At 42.9% G+C, this 22,678-nt stretch overlaps 1 protein-coding gene across 4 annotated transcripts in view; it reads left to right on the top strand.

The window, feature by feature from the left end:
• The first annotated feature begins 1,543 nt into the window (after positions 1–1,543).
• The window catches only part of ATG16L1 (autophagy related 16-like 1), a 30,471-nt gene continuing 9,336 nt past the window's right edge, over positions 1,544–22,678 (top strand). The window contains exons 1-12 of one of the 4 annotated variants that reach the window (XM_014530585.1): positions 1,544–1,652; positions 6,117–6,222; positions 7,379–7,452; positions 8,345–8,596; positions 9,615–9,680; positions 12,414–12,500; positions 13,309–13,365; positions 13,588–13,638; positions 14,255–14,357; positions 17,360–17,465; positions 19,929–19,999; positions 20,685–20,756. In XM_014530585.1, coding sequence (XP_014386071.1) covers positions 6,160–6,222; positions 7,379–7,452; positions 8,345–8,596; positions 9,615–9,680; positions 12,414–12,500; positions 13,309–13,365; positions 13,588–13,638; positions 14,255–14,357; positions 17,360–17,465; positions 19,929–19,999; positions 20,685–20,756 — 1,002 coding nt within the window. In that variant the 5' untranslated portion in view covers positions 1,544–1,652; positions 6,117–6,159. The remainder of the gene's footprint in view (positions 1,653–6,116; positions 6,223–7,378; positions 7,453–8,344; positions 8,597–9,614; positions 9,681–12,413; positions 12,501–13,308; positions 13,366–13,587; positions 13,639–14,254; positions 14,358–17,359; positions 17,466–19,928; positions 20,000–20,684; positions 20,757–22,678) is intronic. The other 3 variants (XM_014530584.1, XM_014530586.1, XM_014530588.1) reach the window with 3 other exon arrangements.

Here is a 22,678-nt window from a genome sequence, read left to right as displayed (position 1 = left end):
TTGGTGTGGGGGTTTTTATTGATTTCAGAGAGGAATGGAGAGGGAGAGAGAGATAGAAACATCAGTGATGAGTCATTGATTGGCTGCCTCCTGCAGGCCCTGCACTGGAGAGCAAGTCCACAACCTGGGCATGTGCCCTGACTGGGAATCAAACTGTGACCTCCTGGTTCATAGGTCAGCGCTCAACTACTGAGCCACTCAGGCTGGGCCTTCCTTCACTTTAGTGAGAGGAACTTTAGGAAGGATGCCTCAATACCGCATGTCCTTTGAAAGACCTAATATTATCACAGGGCACCCAGCTCTGCTGTAACATTTGGAAGATCTTCTTAGAGCCCTTTGACACTGGTGAATATCCGAAGTTGGAGCCACTTCCCTGTTCTGACTAGTTCATTAAATTAATGTAGATGAAGAGAGTGTTTCTTTTTCTGCCAGTAATTCCATTTTCAGATATCAAGGAGAAATAGAACTCAAGACTCTTATTTATTCATTTATTTATCCTCATTGGAGGATGTGCTTATTGATTTTGGAGTGAGAGGAAGGAAGAGAGAGAAACATCAATCGTATGCATCCTGGGGATGGAACCCACAATCTAGGTATGTGCCCTGACCAGGAATCGGACCTGGGACCTTTCAGATGCAGGGTTCGATGCTCCAACCAACTGAGCCACACCGGCCAGGGCTGAACTCAAGGGCTTAAGAACCTTTAAGAAAATAAAGAAGCTCTTCTAACAGGAATGGTCACTAGCATAAACCCTATCAAAATTTTGTTCTTAAGCAGTTATAATCTTAGACTTTTAGGATATGCAACAACCCCCATCAAATGTAGCTATTCTGCAAATTCCCCATGGTCACTCTCTTGTTCTGGTTAAACACCGCCCCCCACCCCCACCCCCAAATCTGATCTTGCTGGGCCCCATGTGCCTGTCATTACTAACTACAAGTCCGTTTCTAGCTCTGACCTTTCTTTTGAATTCCTGCACTGTGTTGCTTGTCACATTTGCTAAGTTCAGATAGGGAACTCATTTTCTCCCTTAAGCTCTCCACTCATGTATTCTCTGATACAATAGCATCTTCCACCCAGTTTCCTGAGCAAGGAATCTCAAAATGATCTTTGACTTCTTAGGGTTTTTTTTGGTGCCCTTGACCGGAATCGAACCTGGGACCCTTCAGTCTGCAGGCCGACGCTCTATCCACTGAGCCAAACCAGTCAGGGCTTGACTTCTTAGTTTTTACTCCAGGGTAGAAGGTAACTGTGGGAGTAGAAAGCATTTTCCATTGCCTTTAATAGGGGGAACATGGGTCCCTTGACTGGGTTGCCCTTGCTTAGGCCAAGCAGCATCTAAGGAGTGTATGTTCCTGAATTTTGGATAATTGCTCTAGTTGGTGACAAAGTACAGTACCTAGTACTTTGATACTTAATAAAAGTGAAACCATTTATTTATTTAGGTCCAAGTCTTTGTGTGTGTGTGTGTGGTCCAAGTCTTTATATGACATTAAGTGGTAAACACACGTATGTAGGTTATAATAAATAACTTGATTTTCTCTCTTTTGGGGGGTAGATAACAAGTTGCTGGAAAAGTCAGATTTTCATTCAGTGCTGACCCAGAAGCTACAAGCAGAAAAGCCGGACATACCCAACAGGCATGAGATAAGGTATTTTGAAACTATCCTGTGTAATTTGTACCTCTCATGAATTGAAATTAGTCTCAGTTCATTTCTCTAATTTAGAAGCAAACCAAGTACTGTTTCTGCGCTCTAGTTTTTGTCAGCTCTTTTTAGATAAGATTCTGAAGCCAGATAACTAAAATATTTTTTAGAGGTTCTCACACCTACCCACCTTTAAGGGTTATTGGTAAGATGTTAGCTAGAGAAATTGCTTAAGGCGGTAACTAGGCCAGTTCCTTCTCCAGCCAGTCAGGGTTCACATTTTCTAAATAATCAGACAAGTAAGCATTCCTGAGCAGATTTACATAGATCTTGTTTAATACAGATTGCCATAAGTTGCTTTTTCTACAAAACAGGTCTATTTGATCCTTTTTATTCAGTGTTTTTTCAACATATTTTAGTAGATTGTGAAATTAAACTAACAGGTTGCAAAAAGCCTTTTTTTCTTTTAAGAAAGATTAGGGGAAAGGTCTGCGTTTCTATAGGAAGGATGAGTATTGTCTTGTTAAATATGCATATATGAGTTCATGATGAGGGTCTGATGTGTTTACTTGGGTCATTTATGTAAACTATATTTCTTTCTGAGGGTGACGGTCCAAAAACCTGAAAACCAGTCTTCAAAGCAGGGTAATTGGAATCATTCTAGAGTCTTACTGTCTTTTTCCATATGCTCATGTTGCCATATTAAATTTGATGGTTTGTATGAGAACGGTAGCCATCATTGCTCTAAAATTCCATTCTTATTTGCATATTAGTTAACAGTTTTAAGAACAAGGTTAATGGTAATTTGGGGTTTTTAAAAATCCCACAAATGCTAGGTGTAGCTTAATACGTATCTTTACTGCTGTAGCTGAATGGGCTGTGTAACTGCCATGCATATTTCCACATCTGGCCAGATGGGAAAGATGAACAAATGGGCTGGCCCAGGTTCCATCCTTGCTAACAACAGTTCAGCAGAGTGTGCCTGGCTGGACCCTATTGGGGGTCTTCTGTAGCATTGAAAATACTCGGTTCAGTCTTCTAGTCAATTTCAGGTATAGAGAATACCATTTCACCTTTTCATCTAAAATCAATCGATTGAAAACTTGAAGCATTTTATTTCTACCAGGCTAGACTCTTGGTGACTATATTTCTGCATATATTTTTTTTTCTGACAAACTCATTTGCTTGGAAAGGTACTATAAGTAAATGTAAAAACAATTATTTTGGCTGAATATCACAGGGGTGGTAATTTGATTGGGGGTCTTTCCTTCCCCACAAACGTGTGTCCATAATCAGGCTTCTCCTGACTGCCTGGTTCTTTATTTTCCATGAGTCATCTATGGTTCCTTTTTCCTTCACTGACCTGCCCCTCCACATATAGTCAGTTGCCTGGGCCTATTGGTTCCTCCCACAGTCCTGAGTGCATCTGTCCTTTATTTTTTATTTTTATTTTTTTTGCTGTGCCCCTTTCCCCTTCATTTGTTACCTGCCCTTTCATTCCTGCACTGTGACACCTTCTGCACTCAGACATTGTGTGACTGTAGTGTGAGCCAGGTATTAGGGATATAGAGGCGAATAAGTCAGTGCCCATTTTTAAGGAAGTGGGTATAATGGGGGTGACCAGTTCAAGGGGTGTTTGCTAGTGTGATAAGTTATGCACAGAATATGGCTACCTGGGTGATTATGTTTTTAAAAAAATTCAATAGTAAATTTGGAGAACTAATGGAATTTATTAAACAATTTGTGAATCTGGCAACATCCCATCTAGCAACTGGAAGTTGTATAAAATAGGAAGTTTTTATAGGAAGGGTGGGGCAAGGGATTACTAACAAAAGAAAAGAAAGAATTATTATTCCAAGGATTTTCATCATGCAGATAGCCTCTTTCTTTGAGGAGGGAGGAAATGGAAAGGGTCCACCTGACAGATTACCTCTAGGTGTTGATCAAAAACTTCTAAACTGGCTGACTAATATGGGAGAGATTGAAACTGCAGTTAGATCAGACATTAAATGTAGGTTTGGGATTATAGGCTTTTAGCACAGGTGACCCCATTTTGGGCCTTTTGTTTTTTAAGTTTCCTTTCTCCCTCCTGTCTCCTTAAATCCTGTGCATCTTGTCCTTATTAATCTTAAAAGAATTGTACAATTGAAACCTATTTAATTTTATTAACCTGGGTCACTCCAATAAATTTAATAAAATTAAAAAATACTATCAATTATCTGACTTCCCTCTTCAGTGTTTTAATCCCCTTGCTTACTAAATAGATTAAAATTAAACTCTTCAGCCTGAATATCGTGGATTCCAGTAATTTTCCAAGTATGCTTCCTGAACAGCAGCATCTGGGAAATAGTTAGAAATGGAAAGCCTTGGGTCCTTCCCCAAACCTATTCTTTCAGAAACTCTGAGAGCGGGGCCCCATTAATCTGTTTTAAGAAGCCCTTTAGGTGATCCTGATAACCTCTAACTGTTGAGAACCACTGTGTTAGTCCATGGCTACTCAGGAGTCCTTATAAATCAGCCGGTGGACGTACGGATTATCAGCTCTATCTCAGACCTGTATCAGTCTGGGGTGGGGCCCGGGAGTGTTTAAACCTGCCTTCTAGGTGACTCTTACCTACCTAGTGAAGCACTGTCGATGGACTATTGTTAGGAGTTTGACTTTTATTTTGAGTAAAATTGGAAGTAGTAGGAGGCTTTGAAGTGGCATTAGTGACCTGTATCCTTGCCCTAGTCTCTAGCTCTTCTTTAGAATGCCAACTCCTTTTAAGAGGGCTTTTACATTTTGCATATTCCCCATTGCTCTGCATTAAAATAAGGAGATTTGATAAAGATAATTTCTAATCCACATATGCAGTTAATCACCCAGGCCTGTTGATGATTTCTCATGAGATTGGGGAAGCACTAGGTCGCCTCAGAAGATGAGGCATTGTGTGCTTGAACTTGTGATAAAACTTTAGAGATGGAGGGTGGAATTGGAGGGAGCACTGTGCTCTCCCCCCTCCCACTTTCCCCTCTTTCTATTTCCTTATCAGTGGTGGAGGAGGCAGTTCTCCCCTCCTTTCAGGTGGTGGTATCCCAGCTTTCTTCCTTTCCGCCATCCATGTACATTCCCTGGGCGATGGTCTGATAATTCACATCTGTAGCTCCAGCTGAGACCCCTTGCCTGCTGCTGTTTCTGAGATACTGTGCAAACACCTGCAGAGTTCCCAAAACTGCATTGGTCCTTGAGGCAACCTGAACTCAGTTGCTACATGTCAGCCTCCCGCTAGAACCTCTTTACTTGAGGTTCAGACTCCAGTTTCCACTTGCTTGGTGGACATACCTACTTGGTTATCCCCACTGAACTCTTCAGCCCTCCCCCAAACCTACTTCTCCCATTGTCCCTCCCATCTTAGTAGGTGACGCCTACATTCTATCTGTTGCTCAGTCCAAAACCCTGGGAGTCATTCTTTATTCCTATCTCTGATACCCCACATCCAATTTAAGGGCACATACTGTCATCTCTCTTCAGAATGGATCTAGCTGGGATCTGACCACATCTCACCCTCTCACTGCTACCACCTTCATCTGAGCTGCACTATCTTAAACCCAGACTGTGGGCTGTATAATAGCTCTAACTGGTCACTCTGTTTTTACCCTTGTCCCCTGCATTCTGCTCTCCACCCAGCAACCATAGTCATCCTTTTAAAACCAAAGTCTCTCCTCTGCTCAAAACCCTCCAATGGCTTGCAGTCATACCCAGTAAAAGCCACAGTCCTCCGGCCTGTGAGGCTCTGCCTGACCTCCCCGCTCCTCCCCAACTGGCTCTAGTCACACTATCCCTGGAGAACACCATCTGTGTCCCTCCTCCAGGCCTTTCCAACACTTGCTGTTCCCTCTGCTTAGAAGGGCCCCCACGGACCACAAGGCTTGTACCTTACCTCTTTCCCGTCTCCATTCTTGTTATGACCTCTCAGAGAAGCCTTCTTTAATCACCCTGCATAGAGCAGGACCCCTGTCACTCTGTACCCGACTAAGTTTTTCTCAGTACATCTGACCACCTGCCTTTATGTAGTTACTTATTGTCTGATTGCTCTTAACTTCTTGTCAGTTGTATGAGAGCAGAGCTCTGTGCACTGCTTTCCCTAAGCTGCAGGAGCAGTGCCTGGCACAGAGTTGGTGCTCACATACTTGCCTGGTGAGCAGCCTGCTTGTCTCTTCCATAGTTACCTAACCTTTATTCTGGAACCTACCCTTTATTCCTAAAGCACGTGGTGGTTTGGGTAGTGGTTGGTCTCCTACTTTCTCCATCAGGTTTATGTGGCGTATAACTACACTGGCCTGGAGAGACTGGCCCGCTTTATTGGCTTTGTTGTCATGTTCATGGTTGAAATTCTGGAGTTATTGTTCCACTACCTGATTGAAAGGGGTCTGATTTTTCCCCCCCTCTTTTTTGCACATTCTCTTCATCTGCCTGGTTTGGGAATTCAGTCCCGGACATGATGGTGCATGGAATGATGGCCAGCTACAGGAAATGGCCCACCTGAAGATGAAACACCAGGAAGAACTGACTGAGTTGCACAAGAAACGTGGGGAGGTAAAGATAGCTGCTCTCCTTGTCTGTTTTCTGCTCTCTGTGGGTCTTTTAGTGGGAGGATGGGCAGGCTGGCTTCGTGTGGCATCACCAGCTCTATCTGTGGGAATGAAACAACAGGAAAGGTGTGAGGGCCTTGTTTCCATCAGCAAGAGGGCAAGCCATTGAGATAACTGCCCAGTTGTCATGCTCTAAGATAGCATGGAAGGTACAAGTGGAGAAATTTGAAAGGAAAGAAGTTTTCTGCTTGGTCCACTGAAGATCTAAAGCTTTTTAGAAGCAGATAGCAGATGGGTAGTTACCAGACACAAAGGGAGGGGGGTGAGGGTGAAACAGGTAAAGGGGTCGCTTATATGGTGATGGATGGAAACTAGACTTTCGGTCGATATATATAACAGTGATGGCAAACCTTTTGAGCTCAGCGTGTCAGCATTTTGAAAAACCCTAACTTAACTCTGGTGCCGTGTCACATATAGAAATTTTTTGATATTTGCAACCATAGTAAAACAAAGATTTATATTTTTGATATTTATTTTATATATTTAAGTGCCATTTAACAAAGAAAAATCAACCAAAAAAATGAGTTCGCATGTCACCTCTGACACGCGTGTCATAGGTTCGCCATCACTGATATGTAATGTTGCACACCTAAAACTTCTATAATGTTATAAACCAGTGTTATGTCAATAAAGAAAATAATTTTTTAAAAAATCTTTTGAGAATGAATCCTGAAATTTCAGAAAGAATCGTTAGAATTAAATCCTGAGCTATGTTAACTCTCAATGGTATTGTGATGACACATTATGAAAAAGTACAATAAAATTTACAAATCAGCTGAATTGATCATTTTATCAGCTGAAGAGTCTGAAAAGATAGCTGGGGTTCAGGGGTTGACAGAGTCCTCAGCAGGAACCTGTCAGTCACCTAGAGCTCTTCTCCCATCCGAGCCTGCCTTCAACAGGGACCAGCCCCCACCATTCCCATGAGCATCCCTATGGGCCCTTCGGCTCCTCTCCGCCACCCAGCTCGTTTCTTCCTGCCTTGGCTCAACCCACAGGCACCTTTTCTTTCTTAAAAATAATTTAACCCACTGTTACTTAGTTTTCAACTGAGGCTCTAAAATCTCTTATTTATTAAAGTATTCTTCTTTACCCCCCAGTTAGCTCAGTTGGTGATTGACCTGAATAACCAAATGCAGCAGAAGGACAGGGAGATGCAGATGAATGAAGCAAAGTGAGTAGAGACAACACCTACTTTGGGACTGGTCGTGGGATCGTGCCCCTGTTTTATCTACTGTACTCTTGTGAGCAGGGCCAGTGGTGATCAGTGGCAAATGGTAGCCACGTTGGACTCAGCAAGAGTTTCATTTTTGTGCATGTATAGCTTGGTATCTTTTTTCCTGCTCTAAGGATGGAAAAGGCCAGGACAGTGCCCTCAGTCTTCCAGGTTCCCAGCATACTCCTGGGAAGTACCTTTGGCCCTTGCAAATGTCCTTGGGGCATTCACAGTTCTCCCCGTGGCCGCTGGGTATGGGAGCTGGTGTCTTCTGTGGTGGAAATGGCCCAAGATAAAGAGTGTGTGGTCCTTGAGAGCAGGGATGAGTTTGTGGGCAGGATTATTCTTGATTGGAGAGAAGCCTGGCAGATAAGATAAACAGAGACTCAAGCCTGAGTCATTGTGCCTTTTTCCTTAACGTGCAGAGAGGGATATCTAGAGGCTTAGAAAAATGGGGGACTTCCTCAGGCATTCTCAGTAAGTGAATGATAGAGCTGATGGAATACACAGGATTTCCAGCCTCTTAAGTCCCTGTTGACCACTCACATTAAGCACCAGAAGCTTCCTCTCTTCAAATTTTGCTTTTCTGAAAAATGCTGTAATAGTCATTCATTGTCTGGATGAATTTGACCCCAGATGCTTCCTCTCCTAATGGGGTTGTCCTGTAAACCATTGGGACTGGACTCTAAGTGAGGTGTAATAACAATGAAGTCTCCTGCATGGTGCCTGGTGTGATGGCTGAGGTCACTGCTGGTGCCCGAGCTCATACAGCTCAAGCACCTGGCCAGGTCCTCTGGCCCCCAGCGGGGCTCCTGCAAAGTGCCATTTCTTCCCTGTGTTGTGCTTTCAGAATTGCAGAATGCTTGCAGACTATCTCTGATCTGGAGACAGAGTGCCAAGAACTACGCAGTAAACTGCAGGACCTGGAGAGAGCCAACCAGACCCTGAAGGATGAATATGATGCCCTGCAGATCACTTTTACTGCCTTGGAGGAGAAACTGAGGAAAACTTCGGAGGAGAACCAGGAGCTGGTCACCAGGTGGATGGCCGAGAAAGCGCAGGAAGCCAATCGCCTCAATGCAGAGAATGAAAAGGATTCAAGGTAGGAGATGTATCCACAGTTAGTAGGTTTCTTTTTTGCTAAAGTGAAACCTAGGTCTTTGAAAAGAAGGAAACAAACCTGGCAGCTCCTACCACAGGGTGGGGGAAAACCAGAAAACATTAATAAAAATAATTTTGAGAGTGGATGCAACTGTTGACAGCATTAAGATTTTGCCACAGACGAGGCTTCTGTGTTCAGCCCTAATCTCATTTGTAAAATGGGAATAATGGCACTTAACCTCAAAGCATTGTTATGAGGATTAAATGAGTTAAAAACTGTAAAGTAATAAAACTCAGCTAGGAACAAGTAAATTGTAAGTGAAGCTTAACTATTATTATTCATGCTCTTGGTATGTCGGTGTGAGGCTGTTTGCTGTAGAAACTAAGTTGCAGCCATGACTAACCCTGTATACACCTTTCTGTCCTGAGAGGCCCTGGGTCCCAACAGGCTTCTCCCTTGCTGGCTCACTGCTTTTTCTAATAACACTAGAGGCCCGTTGCAGGAAGAGTCCTGCAAGAATAGGGCTTCCTACGGCTGGAGCGAAGCAGAGAAGGGAGCGAAGCGGGCTTCGCTCCCGTCTCCGCCGCTCGGCTTGTTTCGCGCCCGGCCTGGCTTGTTTCGCTCCCGTCTCCGCCTCCCGGCTTGTTTTCGGCCGCCTGGCTTGCCTCGCTCCCAGCCGGTGTATGCAAGTTAACCGCCATCTTTCTTGGCGGTTAATTTGCATATCGCGCTGATTAGCCCATGGGAGGCATAGCGAAGGTACGTTCAATTACCATGTTTGTCTATTATTAGATAGGATAATCCTCCCTCCAGGCTTTGCTCTGACATCCTTTATAACAGCACCTTTACCAATGTTACCAGTATGGATTTGGGACTTTGGAGTCTTTGCTCAGGGCAGTTGTTATTTTGAATGCACTGAATATTTAGATACATTATTAGAGCTAGTTTATTGAGAGCCAAAGCCCCATGCATTTTTTAAGCAAACATAAGTAGTGGGCTTTCTTTTCTTTTTTAATAGGCGGCGGCAAGCCCGACTGCAAAAAGAGCTTGCAGAAGCAGCGAAAGAACCTCTACCAGTTGAACAGTAAGTAGAGATATGCAATCAAAACTGTGCTCTGAATAATTTGATTCTCTCTTTTTAATATATTTTTAATTTCTATAAAACCATTTTATGGATTGCTGAAAGAAATGTAAAAGATTTAAGCAAGGAAAGAACCCTCATTACCTTCCAGAAAGTTGTTCCTCTTTACACCCCTCATGTGCTGTGAGTTCTAACTACCTGCACCCCTAACTCGTGACAACCTCCCTGTTTTCCTGTTGCTACCGACCCACTTTCTCCCCCTGCTTGGGGCAGTGTTATGCTGGGAAGGGTTCTTTTGCTCTTGGTTTGTGGCTTTAAATGGATGTTTGGGCAAATCCTTGAAGCATAAGTGAAGACTAGGATCTGTTGGAACAAAAGGAATTGAATCAGTTGGAGCTTTTCCTAATCTGGAGACAGGGTGGAGAATCTTCCCTGAGACCCAAAGCTTTGTTTTGAGGTGGTGGGAGCTTTCATGACTGAATTCCTTTTGTCTCTAATTCAGAATGTGTTCTTTTCCTGTTGAATTATATTCTGGAGTATGGCATTAGAATTATCTGGTTTTTAAAAAGTTGCTTGCATATAAATGAAGGGGGGTGGTTGAAATTCATTTAGGAGTCACCTAGCAGACAAAGGTCTTATTTTATAGGGAAACAAAAAGGTTCTCATACCAAGCCTTGGCTGTAGATGCAGAATGGACATTTCTTCTGTAATTGTAGAGGTGGAAAATGAACCTGACAAAACTGCAATGTAAATAAATTAATTGACCTGGAAATGAGGTTTGATTTCTTAAAAATTACAGCTTTGTTATTTTTGTCCACCAAAGCATTGATTGTCCACCTATTTGCCAGCCTAAGTGGGTGACTAGGTGTGACATGATTTAGACAAGTGGAGCATCCTGCCCAAGATCACCCAGAAAGGGGCTGAGCTGGGATGCAAAGCCAGGGGTGTCTGTCAAGGCCTGTTCTTAGTCTCTGTGCTTCCCTAAGAGAGGAGTTTCTGAAGGAAAGGACATTTATATCTTTGAAGGGTTTTGATAACCGATTGCCAAACCCTTGTATTTTCTGATGGCCCTGGGCCTTTGTAGAGTTCAGAGTACCTTTATGGCTTTAAAATTCTACTTTAAAGCATTTACATGATCTCAACTCATTTTTGCTACTCTTGCCATCTCTGCTGGTCTGTTGTCACCCTTGTGTGAACACAAGTGACTTCCAGAACCACAACCTAGAAGAAAAGAAAGCCCAGCCTTGTTCTCTTTCTTCAGACCTACCTTTGTTTCCCTGTACATCCTGGCCCAGACTGGGTTCAGTTACACGGAACCCTAGATACAATAGCCAAGGAAAACAAGTTTACTTTGACTTGGTTTAACTTGCTTGATAACAGGTCCTTACGTATATACTTACCTAATCCAGATAATCATGGAAAAAATCTTGCTTTCAAGCTTCTATGAATCCAAAAGTTAGTTGATATAGTCTTGGGTTATTACATTTTATTATTTTACTTCTCCATGAAGATTGAAACTCGGTAGGAGGTCATTAAGACCAAAATAATTACTTGACTTCCCCCTACCAGGAAAATGGGGGGGAGGGCGGTGGATTCCAGAGGCGCTCTTGCATCCATAGGATGAGCAATAGCAAAGGAGTGTGTTCCTATGACTTGATGGCTTTGTGTGAAATGCATTGGACTCTCCAAATGTCAGGAGCACCAAGGACTTAATTTTTTTTTTCTTCTTAATCCTCACCAGAAAATATTTTGATTGATTTGAGTTGTGGGGGAGGGGGGGAACATCCATGTGAAAGAGAAATCAGGAATTGAACCTGAAACCTTTTGGTGTACTGGATGACACTCCAACCGACACCCGGCCGGGGCAGGATCACTGAGTAGTTTAAACATAAACTACCCAGAGTGTAAGTGAATTATGTTTAGATTTTGCTTTCCTGTTTTTTATATTATTAAAGTAATATTTAAAACAGTTGTTAAGGCAACTATTGATTTCATTGCCCTTTTATGGGTCCCTTTGCTTATTCAACAGGACCTTCTCCCTTTACTTGTTTTCTTATACTTTGTAGCTGCCCCTATCTGTGTCCCTTCCCTGTCTCAGGGAACTATTTATTGGTGAGTACGGTCCAGTTGTTCAAGGGCAGGAGGCCTTCAGCTGCTCGCCAGACTTCTGATGGCAAGAAGTTATGTGCTGGTTATGTGGTTCTGGGCTTAATAAACCATTATTTGCTTTCTAAGTGGGATCTGAAAAGATCAAAAGCTCACTTTTAAGGTTGTCCTCAGCTGAATTCTGGATATGATTTAGACAGGTTGAATGTTTCTTTTAGTATTGTTCAGAGCATGACAGCTCCTTTTTCTCCAGAGAACCCTTAAACATTGATGTCGTAGCGAAGTCACATAAGTGGTATGTTACTGGGAAATGCTGTTGGCATTTGCACAACAGACTCATCATAAAAATCCTGTTGAGCCCAGCCGGTGTGGCTCAGTGGTTGAGTGTCAACCCATGAACCAGGAGGTCACAGTTTGATTCTTGGTCAGGGCACATGCCCTGATTTCTGGCTCGATTCCCAGTAGGGGGCATGCAGGAGGCAGTGATCAATGATTCTCTCTCATCATTAATGTTTCTATTCCTCTCTCTCCCTTCCTCTCTCTGAAGTCAGTAAAAACATTAAAAAACAAAAATCCTGTTGGTCCAGATTGAGCAGAATCAAAGACTCTACCTCTTGCCCTTCTTTCCAGGGATGATGACATTGAAGTCATTGTGGATGAGACCTCTGATCACACTGAAGAGACCTCTCCCATGCGAGCCATCAGCAGAGCAGCCACGTAAGTAGACGGGTTTGGCCAGGAAAGGAGAATGCGGGTGCAGTTTCACAGAGCACATTTGTGGCCACGACAGCAATCTGATGCACCCAAGCCTCTGTGCTAGGGCACCGGTCCTCTTGCACAACCACAGAGATCAGTAGGCTCCTCAGTGACCCCATCTTGCAGTCTACTTAAAGGGAGGCAAGCCGTCCCCTAATGTTGCCACCTGCTGTGAAGGGAAGCAGAAAAAGTTCAATGGTTCCTAAAAAATGACAGTTCAACCTTATTAGGCAGGGTGATTGTTTAGATCAGCGGTCGCCAACCGGTGGTCCTCGGACCATTGGTGGTCCGTGAGATCCGAAAGGTTGGCGACCGCTGGTTTAAGGAAACCTTTGGAGCAGCGGTCACCAACCAGTGGTCCGTGAGGTCGGAAAGGTTGGTGACTGCTGGTTTAGATCATACTTTTTAATTCTTATTGGGATCCAGGATTCCTTTTATTTGGTTAAGCAGGACTGAAAGAATGGGGATTGGATATTAATAGCCAGAAATTATTAGGTCAGTTAGACAGTTTCATTGTCAAAAGCATTATTGCCAAGGAAGTTAATTTAATTCTAGGGAGCCTTGTTTCTTTTAAAACTTTGAGGCTGGGTTTCCCTCCGACCTTCCCACTGTTGTCTGGTGGTTTGTACCGCGATGGGTTTCTCGGCTGGGGTTTGGGAACTCGTGGGAAACATACTCCCAGGTAACCTATTTTTGTGGACTGTTTTATTGATTGATTATTTGGGCAAAATGTTCCTAAGGTTTAAACCTATCCTCCCCTCCTCTTTAGTAAGCGACTCTCGCAGCCTGCTGGAGGCCTTCTGGATTCTATCACTAATATCTTTGGGTAGGTTAGAAACCTTCACCTTTCCTTGTTGATATGTATGTAAATATACCTAAGTATATGTACATGATTTATTATCTTTTTTTTTTTTAATGTACACCAGAATGTCAGTGGTACAGAATATACAGATGCCTTAATTTCAGCTTTTCATTTAGCTTCTTTCTTTTTCCTCAACTTCCTTTCTCTTAATCTTGCTGCGTGCTGATCTCTGGCCTTATCCTTTAGTCTGTCCGAGTCTCCCATTTTGGGACATCACTCTTCTTCTGATGCTGCCAGGTGAAAATATTATCTACTCTTATCCCAGCATGTGGGTGTGGGTCATTGATAATTGAGCTGATCACCGCTTCACTGCCCTCCATCATCTATGTCCATGTTCTAACCAAGACGCTTTGCATGTTCCTAGGAATGCCGGCAGCCCTCTGAGTGGGGGCGATTAGGTTGAGCTCTGTACAGCAGCCACGCTCTCGCCGCTCTTTCTTGGCATGTGTTCAACTTGCCTTGACCACAGTGTATGCTGAGGATGACTGACTAGGCATAGAAACGTCTTTAAATTGTTTTACAAAAATACCGAGCTCTTTCTGAGCTAGCACTTAGATTATGTTCAGAAAGTCTTCAGTAGTTTATGGACTGGGAAGCAGTAGTTCAGGACTCTTCTCAATGTTGAGTTTTGGAGTCCATGAGTTAGCAAACAAGGGAGTACAAGTATGTGCTGCCTATCTTCCCAGTTGTCCTTGAGTGAGGATGTTTCTGATTTGGCCAATCATTTTGTAGTTTGAAGGGTCTAAAAGGGAAAAAAGTTATTGATAAAAAGGTCTTTGACTCCCTTCTGAGGTTGATGGACAAGTAGCCTTGTGCGGTCTTTTCTAATGTTCTCCTTTGTGTTACTTCTTAGGAGGCGCTCTGTCTCTTCCTTTCCGGTTCCTCATGACAGTGCGGATACTCATCCTGGTTCTAGTAAAGAAGTGAGGGTCCCAACAACTGCAGTGTGTGTCTTTGTAAGTATGGTTTCTCCCCAAACCCACACCAAGCCTAGTATGGTAACAGTGTGACAATTAAAGGGTCCTTTCTCCTGCTGCAGCTAATAAGCTCTTTCTTGCTTTATTTATATCAGGCCTTTGCACCTGTCTCTGTCTGATGAAAGGGATTAATACATTTTGCTTAGCTTCAGAGGATAGAATTTATTACAGTCACCCTCCGTAATACAGGACTGGCTAAGAGAGGATTGGAAGCATGAGGGATGGAGCAAGGGAAAATAATTAGAGATGTGAGAAATTAGTAATTCATGCAATCGCTGTCACCAGTTGGCTCCAATTTAGAGTAAGAGTCTAGTCCAGTGATGGCGAACCTATGACACGCGTGTCAGAGGTGACACGCGAACTCATTTTTTTGGTTGATTTTTCTTGTTAAATGGCATTTAAATATATAAAATAAATATCAAAAATATAAATCTTTGTTTTACTATGGTTGCAAATATCAAAAAATTTCTATATGTGACACGGCACCAGAGTTAAGTTAGGGTTTTTCAAAACGCTGACATGCTGAGCTCAAAAGGTTCGCCATCACTGGTCTAGTCCATGGTCTGTTTGGAAGGGTCAGTAGGGTGACTATTGGCTTCATGACTCACACCTCTATCTGTGGGACTTCTGACCATTAGGAGCACATGGTTGGAAGCAGTTCTTGGCAGAAGCCATTATGGTATCAGGTACTGTCAGCTGGAGTTCAGAGCTGGGTCCTAGTACAAAAGGATAGTGTGGTCCCTGCTGGAGAGGCTGAGCAGACACTGAACCAGTGTGGAAACAGGAGAGTGCCTGGCTCAGGGCTCAAGTGAAGCGGGGGAAAGGCAGACAGGAAGAGCAGATCCCAGACAGTTGGGCTGACTCTTGCAGTGAGTTAGAGGAGCCAGCTTTCTGGGGAGAGAAAGACTTGTTATAAAAATGAGATGGGATTTATATAGGGGAGCTTTCCGTTCTAGGCATCAGGAGAAACTTTAGTAATTGGATATTTGCACACAGTGAACTACCTTAGATGTAAAGAAAGTCCCACTGTACTCCTGTGGTTCCCTGGCAGGCCTGGCACCTCACAGAGGTCAATGATGATTGGTAAAAGGTCTGATTGCACTTAATGTCACAGTCCCTTCCTTGCCCTCAGCTCCCAGCAGCCCATTTTTTCCTCCTATCACATTTAAGTCATGTGCATGGGATAATGGAGCAGCTGATAATTGGGATTCTGTCAGTGTGTGTTTCTGAGAGTGGTCAGTTCACAGCTGACAACTATCCAACAGAACCAGCCTTCAGGAGCGTGACGAGGGCAACCATGGGTGTGATGGTGCATGATCTCAAGTTTTCAATCTGAGACCTCTTCAATAGAAAGACATATTCTTTTTAAAAGACAAGGAAGGGAATTACAGGAGCTAAAAAGTTTGGTCTCCTGTCATACAGCTCTTCAGCAGTGGACACAGGAGGGACGGGAAATCAGATCACCAAGCAAGGAAATAATAAAGTGATGTTTATATCCAGTTATGCTTGAAATAATATGTTAAGTAAGCATCTTTTTCAGTCCCAGGCAAATGTGAAGATCAGATTTTGTCTTCCCAAAATAACCTTTTGGGCAAATGATTGATGACCTGTCTAATGATCTAATGTTTATAATCCATTTTTTCATGGTCTTGTGGTGTGTTTTTTTCCATTTTATTGTGGAAATTTTCAATCATCAGAGTGGAGAGTAAAAAGAACGTTGGGGTACCATCATCCAGTCTGGCAGCTTCATTTAGCCACGTTTCTCCATCTTACTGTCTCTCCCCTGCACATTCTTGTTGGAGCAGAGTCCCAGACATTGTTTTATCCATAGATATTTTAGTATCCATGGTCTTTTTTTAAAAATATGTTTTTATTGATATTTTTAGAGAGGGAGCGGGAAAGAAAGAAACATCAGTCGGCTGCCCCCTGCACAACCCCTACTGGGGATCAAGCGACCTCTTGGTGCATGGGTTGATGTTCAACCAACTAAGCCACACCAGCCTGGCCATGGTCTTTAAAAAATTTTATTTTATTTTATTTTATGTTATTTATGTTTTAATTACAGCTGACATCCAATAATATATTAATTTTATTCAGTATCCAGGGTCTTATGGAGAAGAGATTATAGCAACAACTTCTGGCATTTTCTCCTCTCAATCTAGGATGGGATGCTTTTTGCTTGGTTTCCTTTATTATCCTGACCACAGATGCCATTTTGTCATATCATGTGTTCCAGTGTGGATGCCAGTCTTAGTAATTTCCCTATGATGAATTTAAATTCTCCCAAAATAACACCTGTTAACTTTTGTTGAAGTTCTTGTAGTCAGGCACAGTCGTAGGTCACAAGACTTCTGGAAGTCCTTTTTTATAGATGAGCAAACTGAGGCTTCAGGAAGGTAAGGAACTTGCCAGAAGTCACACTGCTCATACACATTAGTGCCCGCATAGAATCTCACTCTAACACTGCTGTGCCTCAGTAGCACTGGCATCTGCTCATTTTGGGACTCCATGTTAGAATATCCTTGTTAGGAAAGCCATAAAAGCTTTCTTTATCATGAGAAGTCATGCTGTACGTTAATTAGATACATAATGTGATGTGTATTCATGCAATCTGGACCAAAAGGGAAGCAGGTAATCACACTCTTACTCTAAAGCTATTAAGATCATACAAGAATATAAATTGAAATTTCTTATTCTTAAAAGAAATAAGATTAATTGACAACAAACTTGAAGCAGTTTACACAGATTTTGAATCCTGAAAGGTTGCACTGTATTTAAATAAGTGGAACTGTTAGCTATAAGAATAAAATGATAGAATCTTAGGAAAGCCTGCGCTAGGAACCCGATGTAGTTTATGATGAGATTCTTCTCATTAGGGATGAATGTTCAACCTCGTGAGACATTCAGAGGGCTCACTTGTATTGGGCTGTTTCTTCCTGGGAATGGCAGTGATTGGGTCTGAAAGGGTGCTTGTCTTGCAGGATGCTCATGACGGGGAAGTCAACGCTGTGCAGTTCAGTCCCGGATCCCGGCTGTTGGCCACGGGCGGCATGGATCGGAGGGTTAAGCTTTGGGAAGTGTCCGGAGGTGAGATCTCAGAGTGTACAAAAGGAAGCTGTGACATCTGTTTGACTTGGTTCCAGGCAACCTTTGAATTGTTCATCTTCTCAAAGCACAGTTTGTGTAAGGAGCCTGACCAGAGCATCATTACTGTCTCAGTTGCACTTTATAGCTGATGATGTTTTCTCTGTGTTTCCAAGCAGAGACTGGAAAACACTGTAAAGTTATGGATATGTTTGTGTTTTACAAATATATACTAATCAGAACACCTTCCAAGAAAGTGCAGGTTTTTAAAGGAAAATTAAAAGCAGCTTATCAGACAAGGACCCTAAGATCAAGACACGGGGTTTCAGAATTGATCTCAGAGCTCTCAGAAATGGGATGGCATTTTGAAAGATGGGAGTTAATGAACCCATCTCTTAAAATGCTGAAGCTACAACATAGCCCAATTTCAACATTTTGAGATTCAGTTAAATATACATATACTTTTAATAAAGCAAGGTCAAAGAATAGGCTGAAGGTTTTTGTAGGAACCACTTTGTCAAGTTTCCATAGTTATAGCACATACATGCTCCCTGTCCAGCAGTTAATAGTTCCAGAGGGCCTTTTGTCTGTGTTATTTTCTTTGATTCTCACAATGGCCCTGTGCAGTTAGAAAGGTGGGTATCACCCGTATTTGAAAACTCAGGAGGCACTACCAGATTTACATAGTTGATTTACATGACTGATAGATGATTTACGTGGAAAGGAGTGGTGGAACCTAGGGGCTGAGTTGGGTCTTCTAACTGCAAGTCCCTTGTTTTCTCCATGACAGCCTCCCCTAAGCTGTAGAGTTGCTGAAGAACACTGTAGATCACTGTGGTTACAGAAGAGCAGTCTGTCTGTTAGAACAGGTGGTCAGTAAAGCCCCAAGTGTGTCTGCCCTGGCATTTGATTTTCAGGAAAGTGGCTCAGTAGTTAAATCCCTGGCAGTTACAACTAGTTGAAGCCCATTAGAATTAGTCCACAACAGCCTGTTCAGTCTGCAGTTTTGTTCCTCTTGGCTAATATTTACTGAACCTTGGAAGGTACAAAGTCCAAGAGACTGTTTATGAAATAGTTTGGGGTGTCCTGTTTTTACTCTTTTAAAATATCACAAGAATGGAACTCTCCACCCAGTAGGAACACCCGTCCTTGCTCTTTCTATCAAAGCAGAGGCTCCATTGGTAATTACTTCTATAAACAGCGTTAACATAACCTCCCTTGGTGCCTTCTAGATAAAAGAGCTTTTGACTTTTAACAAGGTGTTTGGTCTTTTGAGATAAATCTCTTATGTGGAATAGCATTTATCGATCACTTCTTGCATTTTGGCTGCCAACCAAGTAGACGACTATTTTGGGCATAAGTCAGAGAGCTGTTTCTTAGAATTTGCAGTAATAATTTGGTCTGTAAAGGTGTAATCTAAATAAAGACCTTAATTAGTGGATGTTGGCCCTTTTTTACTTTGGAAAATCTAATGAAAGCTAAGATCCAGGAAGAGGCATATAATGTGCTATATTTTTCAAGTAAGTATAGAGGTGGAGTTCACAGACCAGGTTAATAATCCCAGCCCTAAATATGTTTGACAGCTCCAAACCAGTATTCATATTGCTATTATTTAGAAGTGCTGAGTAAGAGATAACATTGAAATGTTTCTCGTCCTATGCTCCCCTTTTATGAACTTGATTTAGAATGGGTCCCTAATTGTTTTCCTAGCTTGTCTATATAGGTCACCCTTAAGCTACCCTATAAAAAAGGAATGTAATCACTTCATCATCGAGACTTGTAATCCTGTAAGCTTATGTCTGCATAATTGAAGTTTCCGTGTGTGGGGCCAGCTCTGTGAGAGCAGGACCCAGGAGCGGTAGCTGAGTCTGTTGGTGAGGGAGGCTGGATAGAGGGAGGGAGCACTGGCAGGCAGCTGGGTTGCCAGAGTCTTGGGGTTCATGGACATAGAGTAAGTGCAAGGACAAACTCCAGAAATTTCAAACTAGCTAACTGGAATTCTAATGACTAGCCATTTACACCTAACTAAAGCAAAAGCTCTTTTCAGACATTCCTGAAATTATCACACCTGGATGCTGAACAGTTGATGGTTCAGAGTTGGTAGTTAAGTTGGTCCAAACACGGATCAAACCCAAAGATGTGTTTATGATGTAAGTTAGAAAATTTTAATGAGAAATAACAACTAAATGAAACTCAGTCTCTAAGTCGATTGACATGGCCTATATACACTAAATTTCTCTAAAAGAACAGCTTAACACACATGCAAAATGCTAGGCTCTGCATCCACATATACCTTCATTGCTCTTAGAAATGTCTCGTATTCTGTCTGTCCTGCTGGTTGATTCTGTGATGGTGCAGGAATGCTGTTTTGACAATATAGTTGGCTTCCAGTGTTTCGGGTGCCCCATTTTAACTTACATAATGGCTTTACCTTCTTACCTTTCCTCCATCTTTCTTTTTATCCAGACAAGTGTGAGTTCAAGGGTTCCCTCTCTGGCAGTAACGCAGGAATTACAAGCATTGAATTTGATAGTGCTGTAAGTATCTAACACCCGGGGAAATAGGTGCATTCAGAGGTGTTTAGAAACAAGACATCTGGTTTTCAAAATTTAAAAATAACTCACCTGGTTTGCTACTTATGTTGAGTAAAATCAGTATTAAAGAAAGATGCAGGTAGATTACAGATTGTGTGCTGATCGTGACTGGGTTGAGGAGGCAGGTCTGCATTAACCCAGCTGATCTCTGCAGACTTGATAAAAGTCCCAGTTTGGGCTGAGGTGTTGTGGGTGGAGAGGAGGGCATCCAGCTAGACCTGCGCCAGAGATGAGCAGATCTCTGAGGGGGTAGCTGGGAGGTGAGACAAGGGGAGAGTCAGTTCCTGTGGGCTTTCTGGCTGGAGCAGCGTGTAGAGAATTAGTATTTGCTGTTACTGAAGGCGGGCAGCGGAGGGAAGTGAATGCAGGAGGCCAAGTTCCATTTTGAGCTGGAGGGTTTTCAACCTTCAGGCAAGATTGAGCGAGCTTAATAGAAAGGTCTGAACGTAACGGGGTGGGTGAGTTGACAGACACTGGTGGTAATAGTTGGTATTTGGATCAGGTGTATAGTTTTAGACATCTAGACCTTCTTGGACTTGATTATTGGGGAGTTTGTATTGTGTGAACTAAATTCCTCTATTTTGGCTGAAATTTGTGTCTCACCCTCCCTCCCCCTTTATTTCAATAGGGATCTTACCTCTTAGCAGCTTCAAATGATTTTGCAAGCCGAATCTGGACCGTGGATGATTATCGGTTACGGGTAAGACCCAGTTAGGAAAATTAGTATAATCTCCTAACTTCTCATGGTTATCAAGGCACAACAATGGTAGGCAATAGCAGGTCCATTTAATCTGCAATAGGAAACCTTCACTTTTCCATGAAAGACTCGGAACATTCCTATTCATAAGAGGAGGTACTTCCATAGATACCGTTCTTAGCTTAATTTCAGCGATCTTGATGACGGCATATAAACTGACTTAGTAATTACCTCCCAGAGTATAGCTGGAAAGTAGGATATAGACATACATATGGATGCACTGTGATTGAGAGAAAACAACTGATGCTAGGAGTCAGATGGAAGGGGCAGGGGGAGGGAGTGTAATGGGATCAGATGTGGAGGAAGCCTGTATCTGAACCCAGACTTGCCGAGAAGTCCTGTGGATTCCAAGACAAAGACCAAAATGTGAGGGTTATATTGCCTTTGTTCTAATGAAAAACACATCATTTGATTTGGATACTGGCTTTTCTCCTTAAGCTTGAAGGAGTCTTTCCATGAGCTCGTTAAATAAGGGCTACTGAAAGCTAAGATGGAGGGCGAACTTGACATTGATAGGCATTTTACCAAAAGACTTTGACAGCAGCTCTGTGTGTCAGCCCACACAGAAAACAGGGCATGATGTCAAGATGAACTTATTAAAGGTAAATGCAGGGAGGTGGGAGCTGCGCTGGGTGGTGTACGGTGGTCTGTTTTGGTGACGCAAGAGTGCAGCTAGAAGAATCATTAGAAACACAGTGAATGGATCCCTTAGACTTTACATTTTCTTGAAGGTGCTGTGAAAAATGATCACAGTGGTAATTCTTTACTCTTAGTTGAAAGAAGATCCAGGGCTGCACATATAAAGTCTAAGGCGTGAAGATGACAGATTATGTTCTCTGAAAGCTGAAGAGCCTGCCTGGGTTCTTGTCTGAGTGAAGGAGTGGAAGTGGACTGCTGGCACCCACAGGCAGGGCTAGGCTCGCCTCAAGCAACAGTTCACGTCTGTTCAAATATTTGAGCGAGTTTTCAGCTTAAAGCGTGAGAGTTCACGCTAAACATGGAAAGATGCCTAGCCTGTTCTCGTAGCAGTTTTTTAATTCATTCTGTGTAACTGCAGTGTAAGACAGTTGTATGTGTCTATAATCATTAACTTACCTGAAAGAAGGTGGCTTTTCTTGAGTGGCCTCTGTGTATTAGACCCAGTACTGAGGGTGTTATGTGCATTACTGCTGTAGTCCCCAGGAAGGCAGCTAAGGTGGTTAGATGAGGGGGCTGAGGCTCCGATTTGCCCGAGGTCACATAGTTAACAAACAGGTGAGAATTGGAATTGAGGCCTGTGCTCTTTCCTGGATTGTTCTAGACTGGGAAACAGCTGAAGTGTTTAATTGAGGGACGTACAGCTTTCCTTACATTTGCGGCCCTTGGAGGGAGGACCCAGGCAGGCAGTTGAGTGAATCAGTTGTGCAGGATGTATTTTTCGTTGGTAGAGTTCTTTACAGGTGGGCATCACCTTTGGGTCTGACATAAGAGGAAGAGGATCTGGAGGTGAGGTAGTTCTGGAAGACAGAGGTCATACTGTTGGGAAACTTTTCTCAAGTGCGCTAGTTTGCAGAGGTTTTATCAGAGAGGGTTCTGCAGGGTGCTGGCAAGCTGGGCTCGTGTTGGGGCCATCGTCTCCTTTGCTGGACTAGCTGGCTCTGTGGCCTCAGGTCTGCTCTCAGCCATGTCCTGTCCCTCAGTAAATGTAGGAAGAGATCCAGGAGGCCTTTTTCACACATCACCCCCTTACCAAGGCCCGGAACTAAGTGGGCTTCCTGTTGTAGGGGCTGTGGCTCCCACTTAGACCCTCTTTACAGAGGATGAATGGACACCTATGGTCTAAAACTCAGATCCAAGCCCTGGTCAGTATCTCTTTAACTTTGATG

This window comes from Myotis brandtii, unplaced genomic scaffold, assembly GCF_000412655.1.
Source record: "Myotis brandtii unplaced genomic scaffold, ASM41265v1 scaffold744, whole genome shotgun sequence".
In the NCBI taxonomy this organism is placed as follows: domain Eukaryota; kingdom Metazoa; phylum Chordata; class Mammalia; order Chiroptera; family Vespertilionidae; genus Myotis; species Myotis brandtii.
This window is presented reverse-complemented; position numbering and strand designations above follow the sequence as displayed.